Source organism: Zingiber officinale, chromosome 6B (assembly GCF_018446385.1).
Source record: "Zingiber officinale cultivar Zhangliang chromosome 6B, Zo_v1.1, whole genome shotgun sequence".
NCBI classification, from domain to species: Eukaryota; Viridiplantae; Streptophyta; class Magnoliopsida; order Zingiberales; family Zingiberaceae; genus Zingiber; species Zingiber officinale.
In genome coordinates, this window is record NC_055996.1 from 19729341 (window position 1) to 19743247 (window position 13907).

The window sequence follows — 13907 nt, forward strand, 5'->3', positions numbered from 1 at the left end:
AAATAATTTAATTATGATTTTTAAAATATATACATATTTGCTATAACATGATTAATTTAAGGAGGTTAGCTAATCTAACCATTACTTAACTTAAATTGTTATTGATCCACGAGATTGAATTAATTCTATGTACTCAAAATAAATATCATCATTGTTCTTTTTAATTGGTAGAAAAAATGTTGCATATAAGATGGATTTCCAATAGCATGAAATTAAAGGCAAATTAAAAACTTCTAAGGTTCTTCATGTTTTTTATTAATGTTTAATTGGACAGATATTAAATGAGCGGAGGATGAAAATGGAATTTATTGATTGTTATTTAGAAAATTTTCTTGCTCGATAACTTTTTTTAAGTGGATTTGTATGAGATTAATTTGCATGTACCAAAGTGATTCAGTCTTACTCGAAATTCTTGACCTAGTCTTTCTTCTAATAAAACATTCAATTTAATATTATACGCAACTATAAAAAAAATTTATTAAAGCTTGTTGACATACCTAAGAATAATTTGATAAAAATATTAAATAATGCATTGTAGTCGTGCACAAATCTGTATCTCCCAGCTTCCAAACTTTTTTCTCATCAATCGAACTCAATCAGTTGTCACAGAATAAGACATATTGGCCTTTTCCCCAATCAACCTAGCAAGTTGGACTTTTAAACATTCACCATATTTGACTTTGAGGAGAACGGGTACTGACTTTTGAAAGAAGCATACTTGAAGCCCTAACAGAAGAGGTAACCGAAGAGGAGGTCTAGTCATCGCAAATCAGATCCACTGTCCTAATATTTTCGTATTCCCATGTCTCTTTATTGATCGGATGATCATAACATTCTCGTGATATATACTAAATTCTTGATATGTGATCTAACTCATCTGATCATGAAGGGACACGAGGAACATAAAAATTTTAGGAGAGAGGATCTAATCTCTAGTCGTCAAGTTCAAAGAGGAGGTAATTACTAAATATCAACTTAATTAAGACATTAAATGAGGTCAATTAAATAATAATTTAATTTAAAACATCAACTTCAAATGTCATCCGTCCCCTTTGAAAGGCCAAAATTTAATTGCTGATAATATTCACTTTTTTTTTATAATCTAATATCCAAATACTTACCGACCTAATTAATTTTGAAGATACTATCTTTCACTATTCATCGTTAAATTTAGAACCATAAATCATTTCTCATCCAACAGCTAACATTTTAAATTTTTATTCAACGGAAGGAAAATATACAGAAGTACATCTTAGTTAGATTTAAACTTTAGATTTTAGTTAATTTGCTAAATGTATCTGTCATCCTTTAATCAATTAGGTATCCAATGATGATTGCATTGGAAATATTATTTATATGATAAAAGGTGATTCGTTCACCTCCAATACTCTCATCAACCGTTTCTAGATCAATACAAATGAGATAAATCACGAATGACTATTAATCATTAATGTAATGACTCAAATATAAAAGAAAACATGATCGGACGTATCGAGTTTAACCTCATGACTTAATATGATAATATCTTATATCTCAATCATCGCACTACCTTAAGGAACGGAAATATTCACGCATGCATAATTAGATTGTTCAAACATTTTTCAAACATCATGTAAATTTCTATTATTTTTCTTTTATTTTTCAAACATACGTAAAGAAAAAGGGTGGAAATTAAGAAATATAGGAAGATAATTTTGATGCATGGATAACGAATATAGTACGAATTTTATAAAATATTTCCATGTGTGAATCTTAACATGACTATCTTTTTATTAAAAATATTAAATTAAAATTAAAATTCAGATTACTGGTTGTTCAGTCAAAGACGTATTTAGTTGACTTTGAGGAGCAGAAGTGTTGACTAGAGAAAGAAATACGCATTTCAAATAATACGGTGGTGGAGTAAGTGACGTTTAGATCTTCTATAAATGCATGTAAGCTGAGGGAGAGAGAGGCACAAACAATATCATTTAAGTGCTTTAATTGTTACTTCACTGCCATGGCCATGGAAGCTAATTCCCTCTTCTCACCTTTCTCCTTCATCACTCTCTTCCTCGGCTTCTTCATAATTTTACTGATAAAGATCAGATCAAGGAGGAGCAGACTAGCATTAGCTCCTCTCCCACCCGGCCCGCCCAGGCTTCCCCTCATCGGAAACATTCACCAGCTCGTCGGCGGCAACCCTCACCGTATCCTTCTCCAACTCGCCAAAACACACGGCCCCTTCTTCCATCTCCGAGTCGGACAGGTCGACCAAGTCGTTGCCTCGTCCGTGGAGGCGGTGGAAGAAATCATCAAGCGCCATGATCTCAACTTTGCTGACCGACCCTCCAACTTGACCTTCTCCAAAATATTGAGCTATGGCACGCGCAACGTCGTCATGTCCCCCTACGGTGGCTACTGGAAGCAGATGAGGAAGATCTACGCCATGGAGCTGCTCAACTCCCGGCGCGTCAAGTCCTTCGCCGCCATCCGGGAGGTTGTGAACCGAAAGCTCACGGCGGAGATCGCCGACAAGGCGTCTGCTCAAACACCTTTCAATCTAAGCCAGATGGTGATATCCATGACTAATGAGCTAGTGATCAGAGCTGCGTTTGGTGACGATTGCAAACAAAAGGCGGAATTCTTGGACCTGGTCAGAGAGACAATAAGCTACGTGACTAGCTTCGCGGTGGCTGATATGTACCCCTCGCTCAAATTCTTGGATACTCTCACGGGATTGAAGTTCCAGTTAGAGCGAACCCGTGATAAGCTCGACAAAGTCTTCGAGGAAATCATCTCACAGCGTCAAGTCGCACTGGCCGCTGAGCAAGCAGAGGAGGATCTACTTATCGATGTACTTCTCAAGCTAAAAGATGACGCAAGTCTCGAATTTCCAGTCACATACGACTCCGTCAAAGCCGTCATCATGGTAAATGAAATTATATATAAGAAAAAGAATATTTATTTATTAAGTATCTTCCGATTGCTAATAGCTTAATTATTATCTTTAGGAAATATTCCTGGCAGGAACAGAAACAGCATCAACGGTTATTGAATGGGCTATGTCAGAATTGATCAAGAATCCTAAGGCAATGGAGAAAGTCCAAAAGGAGATGAGGGAGGCTATGAAAGGGAAGACCAATCTCGAAGAGAGCGACATCCTCAAATTCAGTTATCTAAATTTGGTGATCAAGGAGACCATGCGACTCCACGCTCCAATCCCTCTGTTGATGCCGAGAGTATGCAAAGAGACGTGTGAGGTCATGGGATATCGAGTGCCTTCCGGAGCTTTAGTGCTCATCAATGCATTTGCACTGGGCAGAGATGAGCAGTACTGGGGCTCTGATGCAGAGAGCTTCAAGCCTGAGAGATTTGAGGGCGGCTCGGTGGACTTCAAGGGCTTCAACTTCGAGTTCTTGCCATTTGGTGTAGGGCGAAGGTTGTGCCCCGGCATCACATTTGGGTTGTCGGCTGTGGAAGTCGGTCTGGCTCACCTCCTCTTCCACTTTAACTGGAAGCTTCCTCGAGGCATGAAGATCGAAGATTTGGACATGATGGAAATTTCAGGGGTGACCGCACCAAGGAGATCACCTCTCCTTGTGCTTGCCAATCCAATAATGCCTCTGCCATAGTTATAATTATTACTTCATCTGCAAACTTGATTTGCAGACGTTTTATATATATATATCTTAAGAAAAAGATGCATATCCTATATATGTTAAAGAGATCATTTTTATACAAAATAAATTAGTAAATTATATATTAGTCATTGCTCTTTTAACTAGTTAAAGAAATTAATGTTGACAATCTATGAACTCCAATAGTTTGAAATTTAGGCAATGATGGCTTATGAGGTTCTTCAAAATTTATTTTATGAACAAACATGGTTAAAGAATTTGCATTAGGTGTTAAACTACAAAATAGTTTAATTTGAATGTATTTTATTAGGACAGTTTTTTATAAAATAATCTTGAAATTTATTGATCTTTTATTTAGTAAATTTTCTAATTCTTTGACCACTTGATCAAATGGATTTCAATGCGCCATAATAAGAATTGACCTGCTGGATAAATTAGAATTTTATTAAATATTTTATACAAATTAAATAAAATGAAAAATTTCATGTCCGCTCTTTAAAATTCTTCATCTCAATTTAATATTACATGAACTACATAAAGAGAAAAATTATAAAATATTCTTCTTGACACGTATAAGCAAAATTTGATTAAAAGAAATTAAATAATACTTTATAGTCATGCACATGAATTTCTATTAAAAACATAGAGTGTTATCATTTGGAAAGATTAAGGGAGAAAAAGATTAAAAGGAAAAAACTTGCAGTTGCTTTTGGAAAAATATGAGAGAGTTGCTATCATTTGGGAGAGAGGGAGAAGAAATTGAAATTGAAATTGAAATTGGAAAAAAGTTTTGGGACAAGGAAAATCATACGACTGGCTTGTGTAAATAAGAGGAGGGTTCGGCTGATAGAAGAAGCTGAAAATAGGGAAGAAATTGGAGAATAAAAAGGAAAAGAAGAAGATAGGAGAGCAAGACGGAGCATGTGAAAAGGAGAAAATAACGAAGAGATGGGGTGGTGGCAATTGGCTAGGGCATAGGTGTCATGCTTTGATACGGTTGAGTTTGTGCTACAATAATAACGAAGAGCTGCAGAGAGTAGAAATCGAAGAGGAGAAGAAGTAGATTCGAGAGAGAGAAGAAGAAAAAATAAAAGACATAGGATTATTGTGGTTCGGTGATGTATTTATTACACGAAAAAGGTTAAGAAATTCTATTAGAATTTTCTCAACTTCAAAGATCTTATTTATAGAGCTCAAATCCTACTTGGTATTTTGGACCCAAAATATCATGTATTATATGAAATTTTAAAAAACTCGGCGCACTTCCCACATCTTCCTAATGCCACACGAATCAGGCACGGGCGTGCTCGAGTGAGCGATACCTCCCTAATGGAGAACAACTAGGTCGTGCCCTTGGACACGATCGAGGCATAGGCGTGCCCGAGTGAGCAACACCTCTCGAACGAGGCACGATCATGCTACAAACGCGCCTTCTTTCCTGAACCTCGGGTGTGCTTGCGCTCCAACTGATCCAAACACAGCTCGATCATGTCTCGCGCCACTATCATGTTTCTTTGTGCTTGTTGAAAATTCTAAGCCGCCATGCCCTAGCTGTGCTTCTAGTATGGTCGTGCCCTTGCTTCAACTCCATATAAATCATCTCCAACAATCTCCGCCTTGACGAATATTCAACCCCTTCGAAGAAACACGAGCATCTCAGAAAACCTCCACTTGGAATATTGAGTTCGGGCTGCAATCCTCTAGCAATTAGCGAAACGGATCAAGTTCAAGCAATGCTTGAATTTCTCTATGATAACTAGCTTTGTCAACATATCTGTGACATTTTCAGAAGTATGATCCTTCTTAAGAAGTATTTTCTTGGAAGAAATCAATTCCCTAATCTTGTGAAACTTCACATTAATCTACTTGGTTCTCACATGATACACCTTATTCTTTACCAAATAGTACTCTAGTAATCACAATGCAACTTGACTCCACCTTGTTGAACACTCAATTCTCTAACTAACTCAGTAAGCCACAATGCTTACTTGGTTGCTTCAATTACTACCATATATTTTGATTCGGTAGTGGAAAATGCAACTATAGGATGTATCATGGACTTCCAACAAATAGGTTCTCCTACCATAATGAACACATACCATGTAGTAGACCTTCTATCATCCATTTCTCCTGCATAGGATGCAACCACATATCTTGTAACTAAAGGATAACTTGTTGTCTGCTGAACTCAATGCCATAATTTGTAGTATTCTTCAAATATATGAAAATCTACTTGACCACATTCCAATATTGTCGATAAAGATTTAAAAGAAACTTGTTCACCATATTAACAACTTGTGTCAAATCCGGACTTGTGCAAATAATGACATATATCAGACAACCAATTGCACTAGTATAGGGAACCTTTAACATGATTTTGAAATGATCAATGAGAATCATTATGTTTACCTAAGAAAAGATAAAGGAAAGTTAGTCATCTTATCATTATATGTTGATAATATGCTAATAGATGAAAATAATATGAAGCTTGTGATAAAAGTTAAATCATGACTTTCATCACCATTTCATATAATAGATATAGGAGAAACTGAGTATATTTTAGGAGTAAATATTATTAGAGATCGATCAAAAATACTTTTGGATTTGTCTAAAGAGACTTATATCACTAAGATGCTATAACACTTGAATATGCCAAATTGTAATATTGAACAAACACCTGTAGCAAAAGGTACTATTTGTTGGAGGATCGGTGGCCGGCTTGAAGGGGGGTTGGATAGACGGCACCCCCAAATACTCGCTTTCACCCTACACTTGTTAGTGCGCAACGGAAATACAAACTAATACAAACAAGTAGAAAGCTAAACACTATAAGAAAGAGCAAGCAAACCGCTAACACGTTCGTTTAACGTGGTTCGGAGATTAGGGCTCCTACTCCACGGCTTGTCCTTGAGGTGGACGATCCCTATCCGTCGGTGGATTAGCCCCCGGCAAACTCCGGCTATCTCAAGTCGCTCCTTGTGGGTGGAGAAACATCACCACAAACTCACCAAGACCTCTTGGATTACACAAGCACTTGAGAACTCTTGTGACTACTAATTAGGCTTTAACCAAGTCTAATTTCGTCGTACCAAGCTCCTTCTTATAGAGCTTGGAACAAATCGAACCTCGATTTGCAGTTACAATCCGGTCCTTGCACCGATGCCACCAACGGCTCTCTCAACGCTATTCACATCATCATCGATCGTCCATACACCACGATCGAAGCTACAAGAATCGCTACGAATCGCTAAAGGTCTGGAAACCCTAAAACTAGGATTTTACTCCGTGTACAATCTCTCATGCACTCGTACCCTCACGACTCATTTGACTCTTCTTTGCAGCCTTGACCTCTTGCCCTCAAGCCTACTTCCTTTGGCTCTCGTCCCTCGGATGCATCCAAGCCCGCAGCTTGTCTCCAATGTCATCCTTCGCGTATGCCTCGAAGTCGCTTCCCTCGGCCATTGTCCTTGCTGCCTTGTCCATGGTCCCTCGGATGCTCCATCCTTCACCGGACCCGAAGCTGTCAACCTGAGTCACATGTGTCACCTGCAGTCCTGCACAACTCAAGTACACATATCAAATAACAAGGATAAACCTAACTTAAACTCTTTGCCCAAACACCAAAACACATGGTCCCACGAACCATTGGGATTGCTCCAACAATCTCCCCCTTTTTGGTGTTTGGCAATACGTTTAAGTTAGGGAAAATAAATAGCAAATAAACATGCTAATACAATGGACTTACGATGCCAAGGCTACACACTTGGACTTACAACGCCGAATAGACTTACGTTGCCAAGGCTACACACTTGGCAACCGCCGAATGGACTTACGTTGCCAAGGCAACACACTTGGCAACCGCCGAATCAAAATGCAAACATGCATTAGAACCTATCACAAGGCTCCCCCTACACCTACGCTTTTTAAGAACCTATCACAAGGCTCCCCTACGCAAAGGAAATAAAGGTTTTCCCAACTAAACCTTAATTCTCCCCCTTTGCCTAACATCCAAAAAGTTCTCCAACAATATCCCAATTGCTGAAAATTTATCATCCAAACTGACCCTAAACTCATGTATTAATCCCCCTTGGATCCCATACATCTAAGCAAGTTGACATGGTCAAGATCAGCGATGAAAAACACTTTCAGGCTGGTATCAGTCGACTGCCCTAAGTGCCAGTCGACTGACCCCTTCGATAGAACCTTACAGAAACATTCTGTAGTCGAAATTTACTGTTACCAGTCGACTGGTCTTGGCACCAGTCGACTGCAAAACACTGTTACCAGTCGACTGGTATCTGCACCAGTCGACTGGTACCTTAATTCTGCAAAAATCAGCCATTTCAGGCCAACTTCAGAAATGCACCAGAAATTCCCTAGACCTCCAAAAATTTCCAAATTTTGTGGAGAGGTCTATTGTACCCTTGTATACTTGGAAAAAATACATTACAAAATATATCAATCACCAATCCCAAGATTGACACAAAATCCAAAACTAGCTAAATGGTTCAATTGAACCTTGACCTAAAGTCCTAGTTTTGGCTTCCTTTTGATGTATTTGCCCATACCAATCCACAATGCATCCCTAGCATTGGTTTATATGGCATCTATACATCCAAAACCAATTATCATGCAATATGACCCTTAATGTCATATTTCCTTGCATGAAACATAATCCATGTGTGTCAAATCCCTAGGTTTGAGACTCAAGTCCGTCTCTAAACTATTTGGCACACTCCATGGCTCCTCTAGACCCCCAAGTAGAACCCACCTGAGATCCATTGGCCATGGATCTCAAATTGACTCTTGGAGCTCCCCCTAGAGCTCTTTACCTTAGTCACCTCCCTAGGTGACTCATCTATTGTGACCAAACCACAATGATGTCCCTTAGAAGATCTCCTTATCTTCTTGACCTTGGACACATCATCCTTGCCATAATCATATGCAACCCTAGCATATTTCTTTTTATTGGCCTTGGATGACTCTCCCTTGCCCTTATCATGTGCCACCCTAGCACATGGTCTCCTTTTGACCTTGGAGGGAATAGATCGGTATCCCAAGCCCGATCTATCATTGTTGGGTTTTTGGCTACCCAACACCATACTTAATCCCTTAGATCCAATAGTGAATCTCCTAAGGAATTTCTCTAAACCATCAAGCTTTGCCTTCAAAGCTTGATTCTCCCTTTCTAGGTTCCTAACCCTAGAGTCAACATGTCCACCTTGGACATTCCTAGACCTACCCTTTCTAGGCATATGTCTCCCCTTCTTGGGATTAATGCATTGGGTCTCCTTAGGTCTATCATTTCTAAATTTATCATGCATAGATTTCCTAGGGTTATGATCGACATTTACCCTACTCCTATCATGATATCTAAATCCAAAATTTTTCATTGCTACATAATGATAATCATTATTTTTCCTAGCATGCATGGGAACATAAGAATTTGCATTGCATTTCAAATTAGGGTATACCTCCCTTACCCTTGAAGCTCCCCCTTGACTTGAGCTCCTCTTCTTTTTCTTCTCTTTCTCCCATTTCTTTAATTGCGCAAGCTTCTTGATTTCCCCCTTTTGGGGGCATTTGGTGTGGTAGTGACCCTTCTCTCCACACGTGAAGCATATGATGCGCATCTTCTTCTTTTGGACTTCTTCATTCCTACAACCCACATTAGAATTTAAAATAACTTGATTGGGTTTAGGATTTACCTTCTTCTTACCCATAGGACACCTATTCTTGTAGTGTCCCTTCTCATTGCACCCGAAGCATATTATATGATCTTTTGACTTCACTTCGGTGAAGATGCTTGCAAGGTTGACTTCCAAGAATTCCTCTTCACTTGTCTTGGATTCTTCCTCAACCTTTGAGGATGTCTCCTCATCCATACTAACGGATGGCATTTCTTCATCCTTCTCCTCCTTCTCCTCGGAAGTTGAGTGCTCGTCACCTTCCGGTTGCTCCTCCTCTACTTGAGCTTCTTCATCCGTTTCTTCGGATTTTTCTTCTTCTTGTGTATGCATAGGTTCTTCCCATTGAGCCTTCTTTATCTTGCTCCACAAATCGTGAGCATTCTCATATTTACCTACAAGGCTCATTACGTCATAAGGCAAAATATCAATTAATATAGATATTACCTTTTCGTTTGCCTTTGACCGAGAGGTTTGCTCCTCCGTCCAATGTCGTGGTTGGAGCTTCTTCCCTTTCTTGTCCTTCGGGACTTCAAACGGCTCTTTGACCACCATCATGGTGTTCCAATCCGTGTTGAAGAAGACCTCCATCTTCATCATCCAATATGTGATGTCCCATAAGCTTCTACCTTCAAGCTTTGGCGGTTCAATCAAGCCGGTCATCTTTGCTTCCTTGGCGGTTAGTCCAATGGAGAGCGGCCTCGCTCTGATACCACTTGTTGGAGGATCGGTGGCCGGCTTGAAGGGGGGTTGGATAGACGGCACCCCCAAATACTCGCTTTCACCCTACACTTGTTAGTGCGCAACGGAAATACAAACTAATACAAACAAGTAGAAAGCTAAACACTATAAGAAAGAGCAAGCAAACCGCTAACACGTTCGTTTAACGTGGTTCGGAGATTAGGGCTCCTACTCCACGGTTGTCCATAAGGTGGACGATCCCTCAATCCGTCGGTGGATCAGTCCCCGGCAAACTCCGGCTATCTCAAATCGCTCTTTGTGGATGGAGAAACCTCACCACAAAACTCACCAAGACCTCTTGGATTACACAAGCACTTGAGAACTCTTGTAACTACTAATTAGGCTTTAATCAAGTCTAATTTCGTCAACTTGGCTGACCATCCCAAACTCCTTCTTATAGAGCTTGAAAGAAAATATCCATGTTGTTTTACCGTTACCAGTCGACTGGTCCTTGTGCCAATCAACTGATCCCATCCGTTTCGGGCACAAAAGCTCTCTATGCTCACCCCTGATCCCAGTACCAGTCGACTGGTACAACCCTAAACATAGGGTTTCCCATCCCGAGTACATTTCTCTCAGCACTCGAACTCTCACGACTCACTTGACTCTTCTTCGCAGCTTTAACCTCTTGCCTTCAAGCTTACTTCCTTTAGCTCTTGTCCCTCGGATGCATCCAAGCCCGCGACTCATCCCAATGTCATCCTTCGTGTATGTCTCGAAGTCGCTTCCCTCGGCCATTGTCCTTGCTGCCTTGTCCATGGTCCCTCGGATGCTCCATCCTTCACCGGACCCGAAGCTGTCAACCTGAGTCACATGTGTCACCTGCAGTCCTGCACAACTCAAGTACACATATCAAATAACAAGGATAAACCTAACTTAAACCCTTTGCCCAAACACCAAAACACATGGTCCCACGAACCATTGGGATTGCTCCAACACTATTGTCACGCCCTAGAGGAGTCCAAGCCAGACAAAAATCCAACAACATCTCCCCTGTACCGGTAACAATCTAAATCCATAAATACACAGCCCTCAGGGCCTCTCAATCCTCGGCCAACATGGTCGGAACATAAGCAATAATTTAAATAAATATTCCACACAGTTATATATATATATATCAAATCTACTCCACTACAACGAGGAAAACACAACCCATAACTGAAAAACCATCGCAACATAAAAACATGGACAGCGTACCAAAACTCGATATAGAATACACGAGTGCAAGAACTACACATCATAAGTCTAGTTCACATAACAAGGAACCAAAGTCCGAAAATAGGAAAAAAAATCATATCGACACAGAGTGAGGATTAGTAACTAGAACTTTTTGACAGTTTCAACCTGAAATAGGAAATAATCAATGGAGTGAGTTCAAGAACTCAGTGGATATCGAGCAGACATGCATAGTAAGATATAGCTATCAACAATAATCATGCAGTACAATCTTCTGAATAATAACAGGAAATGAAAAACTGAACAACAGAAGAAGTTGTACTCACCAGGACCTCCTATTCGGATACAAGGGTCGTCAGACTAAATTCCTCTTGTCTCCTGTATGCATGTCAATAATATGCAACCACCAAAATGCAGCATTCAAAATGCAGCAATCACAAGCAATAAATGCAGTACATGCATATGATGCAAATGACATGGTCACCCCTGACGCCAGTCAACCACCTCACACGCGATGGTGAGGTCGAGTGTGTAGGGCTATGACAACTGTGCACTTTGCCATCACTACTCCTGAGTGACCGAGTGGACAGGATGCTGTCGGAGTACACCTATCCTCCTACCCCAAACATAGTGGGGGAGCCTAAGTACCTCTCATCTCCCTGCATCATAGTCAAGAAGAGGGATCTCTGCCCGCTACCACACTGCAGTCGCACTACCCATAAGCGGACCAGTGGAGCCCTGACAGAGCAAACTGCACACACCCAGCCTGATGTACCACTAACCCGTGAGTGGTTGTGTGTGCAGATCATGTAACTGGCGATGTGCTCAACTATAAAGGAGCTGACAATCGCTCAGCATGCAATCATGAAAAATGGTGACACTAAAACATGTAACTCCTAAAAATATCATCCTCCATAAAATATGTACCAAAAGGAAAATCGAGTCCATAAGAAGGATCTAGGTATACATGTTAGGAAATAAATCTAGGTACACATGTCAAATAATAAAACTAGGTACATATGCTAGATAATAAATCTAGGTACACATGCCAAGTATATCTAGTAGCTATGTCTATACCCAGTAATGCATTGTATGTCACTACTTCTATGAACATAAGTACACATGGCAAGAATTAAGAGGCATAAACATAAATGCATAATAGATAACAATATGGGCATACTATGGGTATCAAGTAGTGACATACCAAGTAAATATAAACATAACCATTACTACTAGTTATAACCTATTACGCATATCAGAATGACAATATCAAAAGAGATAAGTCAAAGTTACCTGTCTTGAAAAGAAAATCGTATCAGAAAAATCCCATGATGCCTAACTCCTCCAGATCAAGGACCTGCGATCACATAATGTATAGTTTAGCTAACCACATTTTGCAAACATCCAACTAAACTAAATCCCTAACCTAATTAGGGGAAACCCTAATTGAATGGCCCTTAATTAATGATCAACTTCAATTAATCCCAACTCCTTACTAATCAGGTCTAGCCCACACCAGCCCTAATTCTTCTCCAATTCATCCACATAATTAGATTAATTTTAATTATAACTCATCATAATACTCACCAAGATATGTTGTGGTCCCTAGTGGATCACAGCTAGATACAGTGCATAATCGGAGAAGATAACCGGAGCTCTGGATCACCGGTGAATAGTACCGTTGGAGCTGTAATGACAATCCAAAGAAAGTCTTACAATCCAACACTCAAAATGAAGTCAAGGGAAGAAACGACAAAGCCTCAACTCATCCCTAGCACTCACCCAATTTTGATGTGGTTGCTAGTGGCAGCAATGACCGGAGCAAATGTGACGACTGCTAGTCGAGCTCAACATAGCCGATGGGCATCAACACATAGGGAACCCGACAACTCTCACGACAGCCGCGGTGTCGCCAATCTGGCCTCACAAAAAAGACAATGGCACCAAGCGATCAGGACTGTGGCACCAGCAATTAGTGGCACAGTGAGATCGCAAGAGATTGGCGACAGATCAGGAGATAAAGAGCATATCAGAAGCAAGGAAGAAGAGAAGGCATAGACAGCGATGGATCCATGTCGACGGTGAAGGGAGAGCTTCACTAAAGATGGCTAACCTGCCTGGAACGTCAGCATCGATGATCGATGATCAACACAGTGGCATCCAAAACTAGGGCACAACGTCGACAAGGGCGGCGACACACTGGGATGAGCGACATGGCAAGATCGCAAGGAAGAAGCGGAGGGTCAGGCGGTGAGGGGAAAGCGCACACCAGGCCGATCAATGCAAGGAGGCAGTGGTGCAATCCGGCTCGAGGAAGAGGAGGCAGGCATCGGGTGAAGAAGGAAGAAGTGTTCGGGATAAGGAATAAGGAGAATGGGACTTAGGGTTTCCATGCTTAAATAATGTAACTTTAGATTAATGAAGTTAATCAACTCCTTACTTAATGGTTATTCCAAACAGACCTTCCCCAAGGCTATAAATTCATCCCCTCAAAATACGTCATACGAGTTCCGAAAAATTTCCAAAAAATTCTTAAAAATTTCTAAAAATTCCATTAAGGTTATTCGTCCATTAAACCTTATTATTATTATTATTTTGTTATGGTATTTTACATTCTCCCCCACTAATAAAAATTTGGTCCCCAAATTTTATTATTTAGCATCAGCAAGTACTAGCAATAGAT

General features: G+C 40.2%; 1 protein-coding gene across 1 annotated transcript; it reads left to right on the top strand.

Moving 5' to 3' along the window:
• Nucleotides 1–1954: 1954 nt before the first annotated feature.
• Nucleotides 1955–3797, top strand: LOC121992201 (alpha-humulene 10-hydroxylase-like). The gene is made up of 2 exons (XM_042546404.1): nt 1955–2911; nt 2994–3797. The coding sequence occupies exons 1-2, from the start codon at nt 2000–2002 to the stop codon at nt 3612–3614; spliced, it is 1533 nt and encodes a 510-aa protein (XP_042402338.1). The 5' UTR covers nt 1955–1999; the 3' UTR covers nt 3615–3797.
• Nucleotides 3798–13907: the final 10110 nt, after the last annotated feature.